Raw genomic sequence first — 21,880 nt, 5'->3', positions numbered from 1 at the left:
TGTAGTCCACGACTCAATATATGTTCCATTCTATATGCATCCGAAGAAGTGGGCTGTAGTCCACGACTCAATATATGTTCCATTCTATATGCATCCGAAGAAGTGGGCTGTAGTCCACGAAAGCTTATGCTCTAATAAATTTGTTAGTCTCTAAGGTGCCACAAGTACTCCTGTTCTTTTTGAATTTTGAGGCCCTTTAGGATATGTCTACACTACATTTTCAAACCCATGGCAGAGTGTAAGAGCCCAGGTCTGCAAACTTGGGCTGGCACTCCAACACTAAAAACAGCAGTGTAGAAGCTGCAGCTTGGGCTAGTGGAGCCCAGGGAGGGGGTGGTCTTCCTTGCCTGACCACAACATCTACAGAACTGGCTTTAGTGCTGTAGTGTGATCTCTGTGAGCCCAAGTCTGTAGATCTGGGCTCTGAGATTTGCTGATGTGGATTTTAAAATGCAGCGTAGTAGGGCCGGCACTAGCCAAGGAAGCAGGTGCTTGGGGCGGCCAATGGAAAGGGGTGGCACGTCCAGGTCTTCGGTGGCGGATCCCTCTGTTCCTCTTTGAAGTGCCGCCGAAGAGGAAGAGAGGAAGCGAAGGACCCGCCGCCGAATTGCCGCAGAAGAATGAAGCGGCACGATTGAGCTGCTGCCGATTGGCTTTTTTTTTTTTTTCCCCCCGCTTCACCACTTGGGGCAGCACAAAGGCTAGAGCCGGCCCTGAATGGAGACGTATCCTTAGACTCCATGCTAATCTCCGATTTCTTTCTCTGAAATAACCTTCCACATGTATACAAATCCAGTAAATAAAGCTGAGGTTTTTGTCATTGTGATTTCCTTCCTGCTCTTCCTTCTCCAACCTTCATCCCCTTTATTTTAAATTAGATAACAAGAATTGGGTCACTGGCTACCCCAAAAACCATAAAAACAGTCCTGTGGTTGAGCACCATGTGCTGGAGTATCTGTGCAAGTGTGATGTTGGAGGAGGTGAGAGTATAATAGGAGAAAGGTAACCAGAAAAGAGAGAAGGGAAGTGTGTGAATCAGCCAAATATAAACTGAGCAGAGACTGAAACAAAGGTATGAAGAAGATTTAGAGATAAGCAATGGGTTGTGAGGAACGAGAAAGAGAGCAAATTGTTGTCTTTAAGGTGGAGGCATAAGAGGAAAATCAAAAGAACAGTGAATTGATTACTTGAAATAGGTTTTGCATTTGATTTATTTCCTTCAGCTATCAAAGCAGTTAAGAGATGCTGTCCCAAAACCAACTAAAATATTGGGTTCCTATCGTCCATGTGAAAGTGTGGTTGAAGGAGTGTCTTCTCCTACCTGAAACAAAGCTGAAATTAAACCAATCGATCACCATAAAGTTTTTATTTCAAAGTTTTATTTCAAATCTGGGCTCTTGAATAAGTGCCTGAAAAATAAGAAATCAGTTTTCAATAATGTAGTTTGTGGCAATTAAGGATAACACTGTTTTTACTTCTAAAGCACAGTAAACTAATTTCCCTAAGCTACTCGCAATATCTCCTGTGAAGTAGTGTCTGGATCAGTTTCTCATGCACATCTAATTTAAACTCCATCAGGAAATAGGGGAAACATGTTTTTAATCAAACTACTGTATAAACTGTGATCTACTCCATTACTCTCCAAGCTGCTTCGTAAAATTCCTGAAAAGAACCCAGTGATTTCCTGGTTTCAGAGTAAGCCTTATTCCTTCTGGATTGCTGAACAAACTCTTTCACTTGTTTTGTGTGTGGGAGGTTGTATGTTGGGGACAGTATGGTGGGGGCAGGATTGATGGAGTCAGTGGTGTTAGGGAAAAGGAAGATATGCACATTTCTTTGAGCGCTCACCTTTTTTTAGTGAAACACCTTCCAGTGTCTCTTAGTGAAATGCTAATGTTATTGTTAGATTATTCCTTCTAATGCTTATATTTCTAGAAACTCTTTTGTATTCTAGCTATTCTGTCTTAAGGCAGTATTTTCATTGTGCATTCAATTATATGGTATGTGGCAACTTTGCATGCTTCAGTGGTACGTTATGTTATTAAATATAGAGTTCTGATTATTTGTACCTTGAGAAGCAAACTCAGAGCCTTAGAATTAAGGAAATATTAGTTTCCAGTTGGTACAGTGGTATCTTTGATAAAATATTTTTATCAAACTGATTATTTTTAAAAGGGTAACTACTATATAATGTATAAATCTTATTCCAATAATTTATTTGTAAATCATTTCTTAAACTCTGAACTAACCCTCCTTTTATCTCCTTTATGAGAAATCTTCTCAAGCTTGTAGTCCTTAATAAAAATTCATTATAAATCACACTTCCCTCCATACCATAAGCAAAGATAGAGCATGACTCAATGTATTTTTAAACTCTCATTTTACAAGTGCAATTGAAGCAAGGTGTGATTTGTTTTTTGTTTGTTTTTAGTTTACAGTTTGTAATAAATCAGACCATAATTATGATCTGGTAGCCATATGCTAATGGTGTGTAAAGTCATGTAAAACAAGTGTACTGTGTTTTGGCAAAATGATAGGGTGTCACTGTAGAATAGTGGTTCTCAACCAGGAGGGCGCCGTGAGCAGGTTTCAGGGGGTCCATCAAGCAGGGACGGCATTAGACTTTCTGGGGCCCGTGACAGAAAGCAGAAGTCCTGCTGCATGGGGCTGTAGCCCGGGGTGCCAAGCCCTGCTACTCGGGGCTGAAGTTGAAGCCTGAGCAATTTCGCTTCACAGTGCCCTCTATGACATGGGGCCCCGGGCAGTTGCCCTGTTTGCTACCCACTAATGCTGGTCCTGGCTTTTATATGCAGAAAAACTGTTGTGACATAAGCGGGCAGTGGAGTTTTTATAGCATGTTTGAGGGGGAGGGGGCTCAGAAACACAAAGGTTGAGAACCCCTGCTGTAGAAGAGGCCATTTAGTTGTGATAGGAAATAGAGTTTAAAAATTTTATGATAAGCTATAAAAGTGGCTGAGTTTTGCATTGTTTGTCACTAGAGTGAACAATGTAGTAAAAGCATTGTTTTTTTTAATGCTTTAGGAGTAAAGTAGGAGTTCCTCATAGAAGCAGGAAATAGAAGTGTTTGGGGTGAAGTTGGAATAATCCATGTGGTCTAAGACAGGGGTTGTCAACCTTTTTCTTTCTGAGGCCCCCCAACATGCTATAAAAATTCCACAGCCCACCTGTGCCACAACAACTGTTTCGGCATATAAAAGCCAGAGCCAGCTTTAGAGGGTATCAAGCAGGGCAATTGCCCATGGCCCCATGCCAAAGGAGGAGGCCCAATGAAGCTAAGTTGTTTGGGCGTGGGGTTCGGTTTCAGCCCTGCTGCGGAAGGGCTCCAGCTTCAGCTTTCTACCCTGGGTCCTAGTAAGTCTAATGGTGACCCTGCTTGGTGGACCCCCTGAAACCTGTTCACGGCCCCAAAGGGGGCCCTAGACCCCCAGTTGAGAACTGCTGGTCTGAGAGATTGGTAATGGGATTCCTGGCCTTTTACTTCTAAATTGCTGGTTCAAACCCAAGTCAAGATACGTAGTGATTGAAAGCTGTTAGATATTCAGAAGCTGTTTGTTTGGTGGCATACATGAAAGAATGAGTGGTCTTCGTTCCGTTCCTAGTGGACATACTACAAAAGAAACCATCGAAACTGACACTAATTGTCACTCTTGATGGCAGTCTCGGTAGAGAGTTAAAGGATTAAATGGGTATAAAGAATAAACCACACTCATCCCTAGAGGTCTGTTTCTTCAGGTCAAGGCACACTGACAGCAGTGTGAGGAAACTTGCTCTGCCCATGGTGTATTTGTTCTATTGATGGTCTCCTGGAGTGTCAGTGTAATACCTTTCAAAAGTAGCAGACTCCCTTCCCTTTTTTAAGGGAGACTAAGACTAATTACCAAATCTTAACTCTTTCCTTGTACTTTTTGATGGCAGTGATGAAAAACATGCATCATTGCTCCCTGCTCTGTTTTTGACATCTCGGAAATCTAATTGACCTGATTTTAATAACGTTTTGTTGTTCACTCATCACTTAATTAGCAGATCAGTTTAGGTATTTGTCTGGATTTGGAGTGAGGTCCTCTTGTGCCCCAAAATCCTTGCTGTTTCCCTCCGCCCCTTTGATTCCTGCCTTGGGCAAAAACTGTTTCCAGCTAAGGAGGGCTGGATGCAACTCCTTCCAGAGTGGAAGTAAATGAGTCTCCATAGACACAGATAGACAGAGATAGCATAAAAGACATTCTAAGGAGCAAAGAATATTTCCACGTCGATGTGCCCAGCCCCTTCTAACCAGACTCTGAGGAGTCAAGTTAGCGTCTAGAAATCAGATTTTGATTGATTAAAACAAACAAATGAAAAAATGCTTGTAATGCATTTGCTACCACTAGTATTCTGGTTTCCCTTTTAAGAGTGTGGCTATATTGTGAGGTGCTCATATACCACAATAATGGGTGCCATATAAGAACTTAAGGTAGACAGAGCAAATATGTTAGTTTCTTTCTATGGTCTAAGACATACACGTGAGGCTGAATCCATGCTTCAAAAAGGGCAAAAGCTGAGAGTAAATTATTTAAAGATGTCATAACAACACTTTAATACCTTCTTAAGTCCCTTGTATTGGCACACCCATCATAATATAGAAGCGGTTTGTAATAGGCTTAGTTTTGTTTGTATCTTGTTCATTAATAATACAAATTATAAAGTTCCTTCCCTGCCCACAGGTAAGAAACTCAGGGTAATGCATGATTATTTAAGTTACAGTAATTAAAATCAAATATACAAATGGTTTTTTTTATATTTATTCCCTGCCTCATTCAATCACAATTTTTGCCTTTAGACTGAACACGAATGTTTGTTCCAACTGGTGTAGCCTATTGTGCAAAGAGGTCATGAGCCCATTTAAGAGGTAGCAAAATTTGAATATCTTCCTTGTCAATTTTATTGGCACGTCCTCTGCAATTTTAAAATATCCTTTTCTCTTATTGCTCAATTTTTAGGGTTCATGCATCAATTGGTTTCTCAGGTCCAGAACTACAATGGGACATAGGTGTTGCAATGCTCAGTGTTGTAACACCTAGTTTTAGGCACCTAGAAAATCAATGGAACAACAAGGGGATCAACAAAGCCTGAGTTAAGTGCCTAGACTCTCTGTACAGTGAATGGGAGGAGATAGGGACTTGAGAATCAGCACAGGAGGTAGGAAGCAGCCTAAGATAGCCAATAGCAGATACTGACAAGAGGGATGAATTGTAGTCTCCGCCCCTCTCATAGAGTTAGGCACCTAAATCTGGGTTGCAGGGAAGTACCTATGTCTGCTTGCAATCCACAACCAGGAATCCCTCTCTAAGGCCAGGTCTACACTACTGCGGTAAATTGATCTGAATAACGTAACTGAAGTCAACATAGCTAGATCCACTTACAGTGGTGTCTACAAGAGATGTTCTCCCGCTGACTTACCTTACTCTTCTTGGGAAGTGGAGTACGGAAATCGACAGGAGTGCGCTCTCCCATTAATTTAGCACATCTTGACTAGGCCCGCTAAATCTTCGATTGCAGCAGCGCTAGGTTAGCTCTGTAGTGAAGACATGGCCTTAGAGTCAGACAACTTAGTTGTCTAAACCATTAGAGCAAGAAATGGAGGAGATGGAGGTGCCTACCTTAAAAATTTTATCCCAGCTGTTAGAGGACTCTCGTGGCATGTGGGAGACCCAAGTTCTAATCCCTACCCCCTTCTGCTTGATGGGGAGATGATTTGAACAGGGGTCTCCCACTTCTCAGGGAAAGTGCCTTAACCACTGGGCTATGGAATATTCTGATGGCTGGATCCCTCAGTCTTTCTTGTTGAAGCTGTTCCACTTTGGATAATTTGTCATTGGAACAGAGGGACTTGAATCCACGTGTCTTCCCCTCCATCCCTCATGTGGGTGCTGTACACACTTGGCTCTTTCTCTGGCCCAATGACTCTTTTTTTAAGTATTTCTCCAAAGTGGAACAACAACTTCAGCAGGAGAGGCCTACACAAAAATGTCCGATAGCCTGGTCATTAAGGTACTTTCCTGAGAGGTTAGAGATCCATGTTCAAATCCTTTCTCATCGGGCCAGGTGAAGGAAGGGGATTAAACTGCTCTCTCCCACATACCTGGTAAGTGCTCTAACCGCTGGGCTAAAGTTGTATATGGGAGACTGCAGTGCTGCCAGTATTTTGAATGGGGCACAATCCAATAGGCATGCTCCAAGCTGGCCTACCAGTTTGAGGCCTGCATATCAATCAGGAGGAGGAGTGTCTGTCTTCCTCTGGTTTGAAAATTACACTGGGGCTTAGGTATCCTGATGTGTAGAGGGATGCAGCAGTGCATATGCTCAGAGGCAGAAACTTAGATGCTAGAAAACTTTTACAGTCAAAATGTAGGTGCCTATGGGGTTAAGCGGCAGCCAAGCAGGGAGTTTGTGGATCTCAGTGGTGCTTAAAACTGGGCTTCTGTCTAGATCTTTAGTTAGGGAACAATATCCATGGTTCCTTCAAAATATTTTCCTATTTATATTTTTCCAATCTTCTTGCCACTTAAAATTGTGTTTATGCATCAATTTTAATGGAGTAGCATCTTTTTTTGCCAACAGTGGATGTGGCTTATTTGTAACAATGCATTGCAATGAAAAGTTTAATTGGATTGACTGTCACAAATAAGTGCCCTTAACTTGCGGTGTGGGGAGGAATCGGTGTAACATAAATAGAAATAGGATGCACAGACTTGCACTGAAATAATGCAGGTTGAATTAGAACAGATCTACTTATTTCAGTGTGTTTGTGTAATTTCAAGTGCAGTTCTTGGTGATTTAAAAATTTCAGATAAACCATTAGTTTAAAAAAAAAACAAAACAAAAAACTTGGCCTTAATGAGTTCCATCTGGGGTATATAAACCTTGCGCATTGTATTACATAATTATGTTGGCACATAGTCTATGGGGGGGAAGATCTTACTGTTTGTTTATACAGTCTTATATAACTTGCGTTTAAAAGAATAATGTAAGTATTTAATGGGGAAACAGTTTCTGATGCTATATCAGAAGAAGAGGTACTATACTAAAACATAAGAACACTAATCTTCAGTATTGAATCTTCATTATTTAATATTACATGATTGAGACTTAACGTAAGTGTGGTTGTCAATACACTATCAAAATTGCCCTCCAAAGGACACTTCTCAATTGATTGGTGTGATTCTTTTAAAGGTAGATTATCCTGTGCTGAATTTACCATATCAAGAACATATTTATTCACTTGGAGTAATGTTTTGACCAGCCTTTTTGAGTAACACACTGCTGCGTTGTTTGCAGCTGGATTCAAATGATATTTAGGAGCTTGCATTCCTTCATGACTGCTTTCTCTTTAACAAACTCTTATTACAGAAATACAAACTGCACATCTTCCTCTCTCTTTCCCAAGCTCTATAGTTGGAGTAGGGGAAGAAATAGCATTTAGTTTTATGTTGCATACGACCATGCATTTAGTTGCGGATGTTGCTATAGCTTCATATGTGTCCTAGAATATTTCTGAAAATATTTAATGTGGAAGGTGACTAAAGAAATTAAAATGCTAGACTTAAGATGTTTTTTATGTAATGCGTGTCTGCCCTCTGTTCATTACATATATAAAGCTTATAGAATTTGAACTAAATATATAGTTCTATGTACTAATTTAAGTAATTAAATAAATATTTAAGGGCCTATACCAGTGGCTCTCAAGCTTTTTTTTTAACTGGTGATCCCTTAGTGCAACCCCCTTCATAAATTAAAAACACCTTTTAAATATATTTAACACCATTATAAATGCTGGAGGCAAAGCGCGGTTTGGGGTGGAGGTTGACAGCTCACGACCCCCCCATGTAACCTCATGACCCCCTGAGGGGTTCTGACCCCCCAGTTTGAGAACTCCTGGCCTACACCTTTTGCTGTTACTGTTTCAGTTAATAGTTTGTGGTAATTTAGAGCCACATTGTTACAGATCTAGGTGTACAAAATTGAGTAATTGAATATCTTGCTATTGAACATTGAGGAAAATATGATTTGCTTAACGGAATATCAAATTTAAGATAACTTCTTGAATTAGTTACCCCTTCCCTTGAAGGGAGCTGAGTACTGACCTTCAGATAAATGTAACTATTTAAATGTAAGGTTACATGCTGAATTCCCCATGTGGAGAAGATAAAAGGGCCATTCATCATACAAGTGAATCAAAAACTTTTGGTTTTGTCGATACAAGTCCTCATAAATCAGTTGGCCTGTTTCCACTCTGTTGTGGCAACCACATGTCCCGTGCTCTGACATCATAGCTACCACAAAACACCACTGGAGAATGGAACCAAACCATAATGGGCTTGGAGGAGGAGGGTCAAACAAGTGGCATTTAAGTGTGTAGTACAGTATTGCAGCTTTATATCTCAACTGTAGTTCAAAAGTCTCTCAAATCTGAGCCATATGATTTTTCAAAGTAACTTACTTGACCTCCCACAAGCTATCGTAGAATCATAGAATATCAGGGTTGGAAGGGACTTCAGGAGGTCATCTAGTCCAACCCCCGGCTCAACGCAGGACTAATTCCCAGACAGATTTTTGCCCCTAGATCCCTAAATGGCCCCCTCAAGGATTGAACTCACAATCACAATTGAACTGGGTTTAGCAGGCTATCCCTCCCCTGGTGGATTTTTTTGTTTTGTTTTTTCCAAAAAAAATTATTTTAAAAATAGTGCTGGAATGAGGCTTCCCGGGCAGCATGGAGAAGGAGGACTGGTACAATCTGCTTATAAGGTTTCAACAATGGTTGGGTATTTTACTATTCTCATTCTAAAATAAATGTTCATGTTAATTGGCACGTAGTGTTAAAATATGAAAATTGATCCGAGAAAGACAGCACTTTGTAGGACCTGTTGATTTGATTAAAAAAATCAAAACATCTGGGACTTAGTATGGTCTTTTTCTAAGAACATAAGAACAGCCAAACTGGGTCAGACCAAAGGTCCATCTAGCCCAGGATCCTATCTTCCGACAGTGGCCAATGCCAAGTGCCCCAGAGGGAATAAATAAGTAATCAAGTAATCCAGTCCCTGTCGCCCATTTCCAGCTTCTGGCAAACAGAGGCTACGTACACCATCCCTACCCATCCTGGCTAATAGCCATTGATGGACCTATCCTCCATGAATTTACCTAGTTCTTTTTTGAACCCTGTTATAGTCTTGGCTTTCACAACATCCTCTGGCAAAGAGTTCCACAGGTTGACTGTGCATTGCGTTGTGTGAAGAAATACTTCCTTTTGTTTGTTTTAAACCTGCTGCCTATTAATTTCATTTGGTTGACCCCTAGTTCTTGTGTTATGAGCAGGAGTAAATAATATTTCCTTATTTACTTTTTCCACACCAGTCATGATTTTATAGACCTCTATCATATCCCACTTAGTCATCTCTCTTCCAAGCTGTGAAGTCCCAGTCTTTATTAATCTCTCCTCATTTGAAAGCTGTTCCATACCCCTAATCATTTTTGTTGCCCTTTTCTGAACCTTTTCCAATTCCAATATATCTTTTTTGAGATGGAGAGACCACATCTGCAGGCAGTATTCAAGATGTGGGCGTACCATGGATTTATATAGAGGCAATATGATATTTTCTGTCTTATTATCTATCCCTTTCTTAATGATTCCCAACATTCTGTTTGCTTTTTTGACTGCTTCTGCACATTGAGTGGATGATTTCAGAGAACTATCCACAATGACTCCAAGATCTCTTTCTTGAGTGGTAACAGCTACTTAGACCCCATCATTTTATATGTATAGTTGGAATTATGTTTTCCAATGTGCATTACTTTGTATGTATTTATCAACACTGAATTTCATCTGCCATTTTGTTGCCAGTCACTCAGTTTTGAGAGATCTTTTTGTAGCTCTTCGCAGTCTGCCTGGGACTTAAGTATCTTGAGTAGTTTTGTATCATCTGCAAATTTTTCTACCTCACTGTTTGCCCCTTTTTCCAGATCATTTATGAATATGTTGAATAGGACTGGTCCCAGTACAGACCCCTGAGGGAACATCTTTTTTTTTTTTTTTTTTTTTTTTTTTTATTCTCTCTCTCTCTCTCTCCTTTTATTGTTGGTAGAAACTCTCAATAGACCTTGTCCAGCTCCCATTTAAGTCAATGGGAAGATCCCTATTGACTTCAGTGGACATTGGATTGAGCTTTAAGACTGTAATTCTAAATCATGCAAATGAGCACTGACTGGTACTTGGTACAGTGTCTAAAAACAAATGCCGTGAATTCAAAGGTTGTCCACAAGCCATCATCTCTTAGCTTTGCCAAACATCGGTATGAAACTAACAGTGATTTTTGACAGTTTCACTGTTCCCTACAGGAGTTTGAACAGCAAATTTAACCTTACAAAATGTGGTCAAAGATCCAAAGGTGATTCTTTGGATCTTTACAAGTGGCCAATACCTCATTTATTGGCCTTTCCAGAAATATTGTCATGTCTAATGCCTAATGTCATGCCTGTTTATTAACTCAGTACGGACTTGGAATACCACTACCTAAGTGGCCAGTACCAGTTCTTGTAGTGCCTAGGTATTAGATTCTCTATTCAAATACTGACCTGGACTGACCTTGCTTGGTTTGAGCTCAGATTTGATCACAGCACAATGTGGGTAAAAAGCATCTTATTCCAAACCACATGTGTAGTGGGGAGAGGGATAGCTCAGTGGTTTGAGCATTGGCTTGCTAAACCCAGCATTGTGAGTTTAATCCTTGAGGGACCATGTAGGCATCTGGGGCAAAATCAGTACTTGGTCCTGCTAGTGAAAGCAGGGGGCTGGACTCAATGATCTTTTGGGGTCCCTTCCAGTTCTATGAGATAGGTATCTCTCTCTCTCATATATACATTTTTTTTTTTTTATTAAACTTGATGGTCATGGGGCCAGATTCACCGGCACCCTCCAGCTGCTTTGCATTGTACCAAGTTAATCTGGGCCATGTTTCCTAACTATTGTGGGAATACTGCATTCTGTAAATGTTGTTGACTGAATTTTAAGTAATAAATGTAAAAAGGGCCTTCCCTTGTAGGAAACTCGAGACTCCTGATTCTGTAGGATTTTGAGATTTGTTTTACCTCACTCTGCAAAATATTAAAATTTAAAACATGCTGCACTTCAAATAGTTGCTTTTTAACTCCTGCAGTGGTATTCTCATTTACTGAAGATATTTATCAAAGATGAAGAATAATGATGTTTCTTTGGAGTGTGGTCCTAATGTTTGGTCAGTGCAACAGGAATGCAGAACAAGATATGTGTGTGTGCTGTATTACTTAGTCACCTTTCTAAAAAATACTAGTTTTTTTTTTTTTTTTTTAATGGTCAGTGTCTCCTCCATCTGCTGTTATAAAAACAGTTTCACTCACTAATGTGCTGCCTGAAATATCCTTTGTTCTGAGAAGCAAGTCTGCTTCTGTTGTAATCTGGGCTAAGAATTCAGCTGCAGGTCAGTGTTTGGTGCAGTAGAGTTCACTGGCCACATTTTGCTTCTGGCATTCCTAGCTTTGGCCCCTTTACACAGATCAATGCCAGGCTAACCCCATTTATTACTACTACTGAGTTAAAGCTTTGCTTCTCCTATTTAATTTAGCTCAAAACAGGAATAATACAACCAAGCATCAGAGTGGCAAACAAGCCAGAAGGAAAGGAAAATGGGTCCTCAAGTTCTTAAGCTAAAGATACCAAGTGGCACCAGATTTTGGATGGAAGGAAGTGGCTTTCAGTAAATCATTAGACCCTTTATCATGCGTATCAATGAAAAACATGACCCATTGATTCCAGTTTGTACATATACGCTATAGCTAATTTGGGGTTCTGCTCAATACTTTTAAATAAAACTCTGCTTTTCCATGTAACTCATACTGCTCTAAGCATTCCATACTTGCTGTGTTCTCTCTTGGGTTTCATGGTCCCAGTGCATAACTCCCCTTGTTTAAAGCTTTTTGGCTCCAAAGGTGTAGTGGCTGTGGATGATGACATGTGACCTCCCCATGCCTATTGGTTGCATTCCATCAGCTACCATTACCTCAGCCTTCTAGAAATTCCCAGGCAGCTTGTTCTTGCTTGTGGTCAAGTGAAGAGCTCTTTACAGGAACTTGATATTCTCAACGAAGCTGCTAGGTGTTGAACACTTTTGAAAACTTGCCCAGAGGTTTTGTCAGAGCCAGCAAGCAGCAGCTCAGGCTGTATGGTGACTGTTAACCCCGTTAGCTGCAATAGTGTTTTTATTACTTATGGCACACCTCCATATAAAAATATATTTGGTTCCTGAATTACTAGAGGGATCAAAAGAACAGGGCCTCTTGTCATATCTGGATGACAAGACCTCTTGGCCTGGTTTCCATCTAGCTAGTTCCAGTTAGGTTTGGATTTATAAATTTTTAGCCACATCTGATGTCATAGTTCCTTCAAATATTATATGAAATGAGGAATATGCATACCCTCCCAGATAATCCTTGTGATAAAAATTGTTTACTTTGCATGGCAGTGCCAATGAAAGTAGTATGAGATTTAGTGCTTCCCATTGGTTTAATTGTTTGTTTGTTTATTTATATTTATATAATATTCAAATTCAACAAAAGTCAATGTACATGCTCAAAATGTGTCTAGAGCCAACATTAGGGTGTTTTTTTTATAGTTGCTGATCAATGAGACAAGGCTTCAGTATAACTTTTGTTTAGTTTTTATAATGTCGTAAGACCATTCTATCACATAAAGAGAACTTTGCCTATGTCTGCTGTATCAGTTTAGACTAGTTGTCCATCGAGTCCATAATTTGTGCCTGAAAATGGCCAGTGCCAGATGCTTCAGGGTTTCTTGTGCATGCTCCTCTGAAGTGGGCAGTTCAGGAGTAACTGGTTCAGAGAGAGAATTTATTCCCTACCAGTTAGTGATTGGCTTCTGCTAGCTGCTAGTTTCTGCTCTGTAGTGTGAGGAACCTAGGAAGTTTAAATTAGGCATATTAATTAAAATCTTTGTGTTTTTTTACATTTGGTATTAGCCTGCCTGTTGCTGTGGATTTTCTTTAAATTAAGATTTCCTAAAAATTGTCTAATCCTCATGTGATTCTTCCTTTGCTCTTGCCCTCTAATATTGTGCCAATGAATTGTCTTTTGTGTGTTTTTAAGTCTCTTTATTTCTTGCCTTGCCAGGTACCAAAGGAGTTAAATAGGAATGCCCCATTTACTTTCTTTATGCCGTTCACTATCTTATATGTGATGCCCCACATATAATGTCCCATCTACTGGTTTCTTCTCCAGGCTTGACCATTTTAAATCTTCACTAAGTAATCAAACGTAGGATCTCTATCATCTGTTTTCACAAGGCATTTAAGACCAAAGAAGCATGAACCAGATCTAGAAGTGCTTGGATTGCATATCTCACCTGCAAATCTCTATGGAATAAGAATGTTGTCTGCACTTCTCAAGAAAATGTGTACGTTGTATCATGCTATGGTATCAACAAAAAGCCTTTCTCAAATAAAATCCCAGAGTGGGAAGAGCTTCTGTGACATTTTCAGTAGGATGCCTCATTATTAGGTAGCAAAGTTAGTTTCAGACAGATAATTCTGCCTTAAACTAGTTAGCTGGTCACAGCTTCATGGGATCAGCAGTAGCTGCCTGGTGGTGGCGGCAGCAGTGGTCCCCTTATATAGTGCATGGTTATATGGAACTGTGGTTAATCCACCCTTGTGGGCAAAAATGCTAAAATTAGCTTATGTGACACAGATACCCATTTGGCAGCTCCTATAGCCACTCAAAGAAATCCGAAAACAGTAATCAGCAAAACTCTATTTCTTAGCTTGTATCTCAACATATCTTTTACACATAATGGATTCAAATGAACCAAATATAAAATATTCTTTGTTCATATGCCAGATGGTCTCCTTCTTGCCAAGCACAGAATTATTCTGTTCTGTAAGCCAATAACCATGTTCTACCTTATTTCCTCCTCCCCTGCCGTCTTATTCCCCAAACGATCCCTAATAGTCATATGTGTGGTACATTTAGGGATGAAGGCAGGAATACTGTCCCATGGTTAGAACAAAACTTTTTTCAAACTATCAAAGTATAAAGATGCAGTTTGAATTTAGAACACACTTACTAGTTACAAAACTGTACAATCAAACCAGAACTTCAAATAAATGGAGAAAAAAAACCCACAAAAAGTGTTGTCAAAGTGGTGATTTTGCTGTATCTTGATCACTTTACTTATGTTTTATCCCCTTTCCACCTCTTTTTATCCATTTAGTTTATTTTCCTTTGGGACAGAGATCGTGCCTTCTTTATATTTATACATTATCTATCGCCTGGTTGGTGGTGCCAGAAACAATAATAAAACCCTCTCATCAGAGAACACTTTCTGGCCATGGACAGTAGTTTTGTGTTAACGCCAGTATGAGTAGTTTACAATGCAAGCTTGCTCTTCAACATTGCTGTTCCTTAATTCTACACCAGATTCTGAATTGGAATTGCTTACTCATGGTACTGGTTTTATCTTTTCACCTCAAATTATGTATATTATAAATACCTTCTTACTGTACTTCTGATCAATTCTTTTTCCTGTCTATTGTTCTGTAATTGGATTATTATTGCTAGAAATGTCTTTCTGTATGACTTTTTTTTTTTTATTCCCATTAAAGGGACACAGTCCACTTAAAATTGCATGTCAGTCTGAAAAGATTTTGCCAACAATCGTTACAAGAAACATTAAAAGATTTTTTTTTTTTTCACTGTGGTCAATTTTTGCATTTGACAGCACTTTCTATATAGTAAGTTTCACTGTTTCTCCTGTACAGCTAATCCCTTTCTTAATTGTTTGGACTTCAAGTTGATAATGTCTCGTTTGCTGCTGCCAAAAATGCATATTCTATAAATGAGTTAGAATGATCTCTTTCTGCTGCTGGGCAAATTAATAAAACATATTTAAGTACAGAGGGAAGCAGGAGCCTGGCTGATTGTAAGGGAGATGCTATGTTTTTCATCCGCACTGTTTCAGGCCTCTCTGATTCAAAAGAGCCATTGGATTGTGCAGGCAAGGCCTATGCCACACCAGAACATCCCCATTCAGCAGTTTTCCCAGGGTGAAATTGTATCTCGTGCTTTCTCAGCAGAGATGGTAACTGGCAGTGTTCCTTCTACTTCTGAGGCTGAAAGTGCTAGGGGGAGAACAAACATCTAATGTGCCTCTGGCAGTTTTATAATGGGTGTTAGCCTCGCTTTGTAAAGAGATAGACAGTCTTCTGGAACACTCCCAAGGGGAGGTACTCCAGAAACTATAGTAGAAATTTTCTCATGCAAAGTTGATTTGTATATATTTTTGTTGTGCTTTATAAAAAAAAAAAAAAAAAAAAAAAAAACCTCTACTGGGTTTTTTATTAAAAAAAATGTCCTGTTCAAATGGACAGTTAACTGATTCTTTAGAAGAAGTTTGCAATGTTGAAGCTGTGTTGGTTCCAGGATATGAGAGACAAGGTAGGTGAGGTAATATATTCTATTGGACCAGCTTCCTTTTGTTCCTGAAAGAGACAAGCTTTGGAGCTGCACAGAGCTCTTCCTCAGTGAAAGCTTTCTCTTTCTTTTACCAACAGAAGTTGGTCCAGTAAAAGATTCTGCCTCGTCCTCTTCTGAGGAGACAAAGTAGACTTCTCTATAGCAGAGGTGGATTTTTAAAATAGGCATGCCTCACTCTTCAGACGTGACTTTTATAAGTGGTATTAATCTTCCTTCACATACCAGCAAAGAAAGAGAATTTTAATTTGGAGAGGGGAAAAATTAGTAGCTCTTGTTGTTTTGGGTATTTGTTAATCCTCTTGGTGAGACGTATCAGGCTAAGACCATGAGCTCAGTACAAGAATAGCCTGACCAGTATTTATTCAAATTTTGACGCCATGTTTAGGAAGTTAATGATCTTTCTAGAAATTCAAGATGCACAAACACAGCTCAGAAAGACCTTCATTCTTCCCCTTTAAATCAATGAAAGAGAATGTTATTCACCTGCTTGTGAAGACACTACAAAAATTGAATAGGAACTTCCTGCTAGGGCAGAAATCTCCACTTGGAATTGATAAATAAGGGCAATCTAAATCCTTGATTTTTAAGGATTCTTTTAAAAAAAAATTCTTTAAGAGGAAGGGTTTTATTTTCTTCCAAGTACAGAGCGAAAAGGGAATTCTTAAGAGGAACTTGAAAGAAGCTTTAATATTGTTAGATCTTTGTCCACTGTCTTGTTAGAGTAGTATTGTCATGCTGCAGTGACAACCTAATGCTAGCATCCAAAAAACCAAGGACTAAATTCAGCCCTGATGTTTCTAAGTGCAGCATCTATGAAAGTAATTTCAAGTTGCACCTGCTACACCAAGGGTTCAGTGGTCCAAGATATTCAGATCAGCACTGCTACTCGTTGGCATCAGCGATAGGTACTTGGAAGGGAAAATTGACCTTAGTAGGCATGCCGTACTTTCAGTCCTATTGTCAGCAGAAAAACTTGTGAAAACACATTGCACACAACTTCTTGTATATCTTCTTTCATATAAAACTCAGGTAATTTCTCTCACTTCCAGGAAAGCTGTTTCTAATGACAGGAGCTTAGAGGCAAAGTGTTTTGTACCTATGGCAGCCATAGGCTGCTATTGAGTCGGTCTTTGATACTGAAAGTGATACTCTCTGTAGGCTCTAACTTTTTTAAAGCACTTAATGTTAACTGTTTCATACAGTGGTATCCCTATTTAGAATGTTGGCAAATGTTGACTCTCTTGCTGTATCTGGCAGAATCTTATCTTCGTTTACCTTTCTAGTGGTGGTAGCTTAATTAAAATCACTGGGAATATACGCTCCTTGAAACCTATTGCATGAGGCAGTTTGTACAGGATCAAACTGATGAAGCAAATCAGTCATCCTCCCAGTCTCTCCAAAAGCACAGTTTTACATCAGAACAGTAGAAGCCAGTTAAAAGTGGAGATAAGCATCTTAATGGAATAAATGGTTTGAAAGTACAGGTGTCCTTCCCCCACCCCCCACCCCCACACTTAAACATCCTTGGAATAGTCACAGCAGATTTGTTGGCCTTTACTCTGACACCTTATGCCTGGTACATCTAAATTTTGCTTTCTCTAGAACAGCTACAAAATTCTGTTGACCATACAGCCTTTGATCATGCAAAATCTGACTTGTGTGTGCAGTCTAGTGCAAATTCCAAACACAGCTTTGTTTGTAAATGGGACTTCTTCAGAGGGTCAGAGTCAGCTGTCTTGAATGAGGACCAAGTCCATGGAAATTTTTAATTTGAAAGTCTTCAAACTTCTTTCAGTTAAGAAAACAAATATGGCAGATGGAAACAAACTTCGGGCTGGATTCTGAAATGATATCTGGCTTCTTTGTGGTGCAAAGGGCTGGAATCTGTCCACAAATAGCCAGCAGGGAATTTCCCTGGAATATGAGTCTGCCAGTGAAAGAAATGGACAGGGAGGAATATGGCAGAGCAGAGCTTTGTTACATAGGATCCATTATATCATTGGCATAAACTAGAAGAGCTGCTCAAAGCCTCACTGAGCCCAGTGGAGATCAGCCGTTAGGGTGGGGAAGCCTTAACACTCTGTCAGTCCGTCCATTCCTGTCCTTGTCCCTCTACTGGCAAGTGGAGCTCTCCTACAAGAGACAACATGGTCTGCTTGGTTAACAATATTAAAACAAAGTCACCTATGTTTGTGTTTAACAGCAAGACAGTGCAACTGTAGGTCTCAAATTTATGAAACTGCAGGACAAATGATACTTTCAAGGAAGTTAGAGGGACCTGAAAATAAAGGTTTACAAAGAATATGTGGAACATGTGTAATGTTACTTAGATTATAGTTATGTTTGGGCATACTCAAAATGTCATGGTGAATCTATCCCTGCTGTGGTTCTGCTAGAATTTTATCTCTAGATGTCTGTCCCCCAGTGAATTACCTCAGCCTGTTTGTATCAGAATTTAACAGTGAGATGCATAATATTTTTGTTTCTGACTTGAGTAAAAAAATTCCAGTTTCCTGCTTAAAGGAGTTTATAGTCAACTGGTAAATGACGCTTCCGTCTGGATATTACCCGAGACAGAGGGGAATCCGTGTCTTTCAGTTGGTTTAGCTTGGTGCATTTGGCAATCTTTGTGTATAGTTTTCCCCTGTTTTATGGATGATAATTGCATTTCCTCTGTCATGTACCGGCATGTTGACATCACACCCATGTACTTCCCTGATGGTTAGCTGACTTCACTCTTCCCCAATTCCTGCAAAAGGGCTGCTGCTGCTTCTGAATCTGGGCCAGGGAAATCTCTCTTTCTCAAAACCTCTGAATGGAGTTGGGGAGCAGCAAGAATTGGAGGAGAACGAGGGAGCCAAGGACTGCCTTCTGTATACTCCTCAAACCCCTGCCCGGGGAAAAGACTTTTCACTGCCAAGAACTTCTGTAAGTCCCAGGGGAGGAGGTTAGAAATTGCACGGTTTCACATCCTAGGCTGTTGTTGAATAGGCAGGCAGGATTGGGCACAGAGGAGCAGGAAGAAGGGCAGGTCTAAGCATGTTTAGTGGCGCTCTTGGACCACCCAGTGTCCTTTGTTGAGAAGAACCCTGTAAATTTCAGCAAGGAAGCAGAGAAACTCTTAACTGTTTAAAATATTTTTAATTTCAGTGTTCTCAATCACAGCAATTAAAGGCATACTGTAAACTGCAATTTTTTTAAACTTGGCTAAATGATGAAAAATTGATCTGCCTGTAGTTCTAGGCTTCCGTAGTGCTTTTGATCCCAATATCAGTTAAAAAGTGTTCCTGGTTTTAGGATCCAATGTCATCATTTGAAATGTGCCTGGAGTCAAATCCCTTCAAACACTCTGCTGCTGATCAGTAATTCACAGGTATCTGAAATAGGCATGTTGAACAAAATTTCAATGAATCAAAATAATTGAAATATGCATTGGCTTTTAAAATTGGATCATGATTGAAAAAACTGTAAGGAACAAGAATAAAGTGAAAGATGAGAGGGTAAAAAAATATGGGAGCTGCTGTCTATGGGGGGGGGGGCATAGCTGTCCTTAACAGTGCCCCCTCTAATGAATGGACTCCGTTTTTATAAACCAAATTGTTGTCTGCTTCAAGAACAATGTCCAAATATCCCCAGTCTTGAAACAGTAACTGTTCCATCCATTGTGTCCGAATGGCCACATGAGACTACAGAAGTGGGGGCAGGTCCTCAGTGTTCTCAGATCTTTTCTACCACCTGCTTGTTTTTTCCCCTCTTGTGTTTTATTTTTAAAGGTAATTGTATTTGTAAGCAGTTTAGACAATGGGAATTGTAATTGTGCACAAACACAATACAAATGCCAAATTAAACGGCTTGTTTGATCAATAATTTCCTTTTTATTAACAATTTCTGGCTATGAACGTTTTTTCCCGTCAACCCCTTTGCCTTTCATTGTTCAGTTCCTCATTCATACTAACCCAGTACCAGTAATGTATTTATTGGGGAACTGTTATAAGGGGCTGGTCATTCCGTCATCAAATCTACATCTTCATTTCTCCCATGGCATGCACTGATTACCCTTTTAATTCTGAACAGTTTAACAGTTATTAAAATAGTCTTGTGCTCTGTCCGCTGGACGGTGTTGCTTCATGTTATGCTTGAGGATTGTACCTCTTAAGATTATAAACGGTTTATTGTGGCATGTAGCACAATGGGAACCCATCCGAATTTAAGTTCTCTAGGCACCACCATACTGCAAGTCATATTGTCCTCTTTCAAAGTGTCCCTAAAACTGTAGCTAACTAGACATGTCCAGTGAGATGTGCCAAATAGTAAGCTAAGGGTGGAGAAAATTTTAACCTTGTTCTATTTAACAACTAAATTTTGAGATATGGGCATTCTTCCTTCAGGAACAACAGATTCAGGTGGCTTGAAAGGAAGAATGCTCTAGAGTTAAACAGGATCACAAAGTTTTGTAGGAAAACCTCTTTATTTCATGGAATTTTCAGGTAAAAACTGTTTGTGAATGATAGCCTAGTTGGTTATAGCTTACACCTGGAAACCACTTTCATTCCTCTTGTGACTTAACTAAAAAACTGTGGTAATTCCACATTCTAATCTGCCATCCTTGCAATGGTCTGTTATGCTGTACTTTTTTCTTTTTTTACCAATTTGTACACCTTGCACTATCACAGTTATGCTGAATGAGGTCCCAGTCTAACTACATTATTAACCCTGCAAATCTGTTCATTTTCTCCTGAGAACCCCGAGGCAGGATATACAGTACGATATGTCCAATTGAAAAACTATTTCAGACTCCATGGAGCTGCAGTGTGCTAAATTGTAACAGGAATGTGTGTTGGACAAAAAAAATACTAGAAAGGGAGGTAATATAATGCATTGCATACACCTCACCGAATTTGTTTTTGGTTTTAATCACCTTTTCTAGTTAATTTTTAAAGCTCTTACTTAACGTGCTTTTCTTCACTCCTGTCATGGCTATTAATTATCACATTTATTTCCAGTTTGTGTCATTTTTGCGTTTTCCTTCCCTGTCACTTCTCCGGCTACTTTCCTGTAGCCCTTTTTATTTTGAATACTTTTAACCCAATCGCATTATGCAGATCAGTAGCATCTTAGGGTGGTGGTTGTGCCACACCACATTTATAGTAGATGCCAGGGTTTTGTGTAGCGTGTATATCTAGTATCTTGTCTGGACTCGTCTTCGTTCTGCCCCAAGCAGGTCCTCAAGAAATTCTAGTTCTTAAGATTGATATTCTGCAAACGTTAAGGTGTATTTTATGAGCAAAAATTAGCCAGACTTTTTACTCCATTCCCTTCCTTCTTGTCTATATTTGACCCAAGTTCACTTTTGTGTATGAAAGTTGTTTAAATATATGGTTTATAGATGCCTTGTGTTTGAATTTATTGGCAACAGTGGCCACTGCATTATTTCAGTTAGACAAGTATCTACCTCATACTGCCTTAATAGTTTATCTTTAAGAGCAATGTAAAAATTTATAATTTTTTTAAACACAAAAGAACCTCATTAATCTGAATACCCCATAATTCTTGCACTCAGCTGTTTTTTCTCCCTGCTTCTCAGACTTGATATCATAGTGCTGTTCTAAGAATCCATTACCTCTTACAACTAAATGACTTGCTAAACGAACAAAGCATGTTTTTTGATTTCTCATTATTTTGCTTATTTTTTTAAATGAAAAATTCCATAATTACCAGTTCTCAACATGTATTAATAGGATTCCACTGAATATGTATCCTGCCTGTAGGTAAGAAGTGAAATTGTCTCAAAACAAATCTAGACCGAGTTTGTTTGAATTCCAGAGGTTTGAAAATAGCCTGCCTTACTGGCTTCTGCAAAGCACTTCACCCTGCCCCACCCTATTGCATGCACAGAATGCACTACACTTATTCCTCCTCTGTGACTAAAAGTTTGTTTCATCAGCATCTGTTTCTGTTCTACTTTCGGAGCTTGCTTTGGATTGGGAAGCTGCTCAGAACAGCAGTCTGTTTGGGGCACATAGGGGCACTTGTCACTATAGTATAATTTTTAATGGAAAATGTCTTTCTCAAAGGCTGTCGGTGCCCATTGTTTTACAGTACATGAACAGTTGACTAGTCCAGGTGTTTCCTCTTTTTCTTTTCGTGATATGTGGATTGGAAATTCAAGAGAAGCCTTTGCAGAATGGAAGAGCTGAGGGTTTGTATTTATCTGTCCTAACTGCATAACAATGAGTGGAATTTGGAAAGAAACCCAAATCCTGTGTGCTTTTTAATTTTAAAATGTGTGTATTGTTTTTAT

At 39.5% G+C, this 21,880-nt stretch overlaps 1 protein-coding gene across 4 annotated transcripts in view; it reads left to right on the top strand.

Annotated features, from left to right (window-relative positions):
* Window positions 1-21,880, top strand: part of KCTD1 (potassium channel tetramerization domain containing 1) — a 140,966-nt gene that overhangs the window by 65,312 nt on the left and 53,774 nt on the right. The window contains exon 1 of one of the 4 annotated variants that reach the window (XM_034762805.1): window positions 21,008-21,778. The exons of the other annotated variants lie outside the window; for them this stretch is intronic. Within the exon in view, the coding sequence (XP_034618696.1) occupies window positions 21,764-21,778 (15 nt within the window). The 5' untranslated portion in view covers window positions 21,008-21,763. Of the gene's footprint in view, window positions 1-21,007; window positions 21,779-21,880 lie in introns of those variants that run through there. 4 annotated transcript variants of the gene reach the window in all.

The sequence above is a fragment of the Trachemys scripta genome, chromosome 2 (genome assembly GCF_013100865.1).
Source record: "Trachemys scripta elegans isolate TJP31775 chromosome 2, CAS_Tse_1.0, whole genome shotgun sequence".
NCBI classification, from domain to species: domain Eukaryota; kingdom Metazoa; phylum Chordata; order Testudines; family Emydidae; genus Trachemys; species Trachemys scripta.
This window is presented reverse-complemented; position numbering and strand designations above follow the sequence as displayed.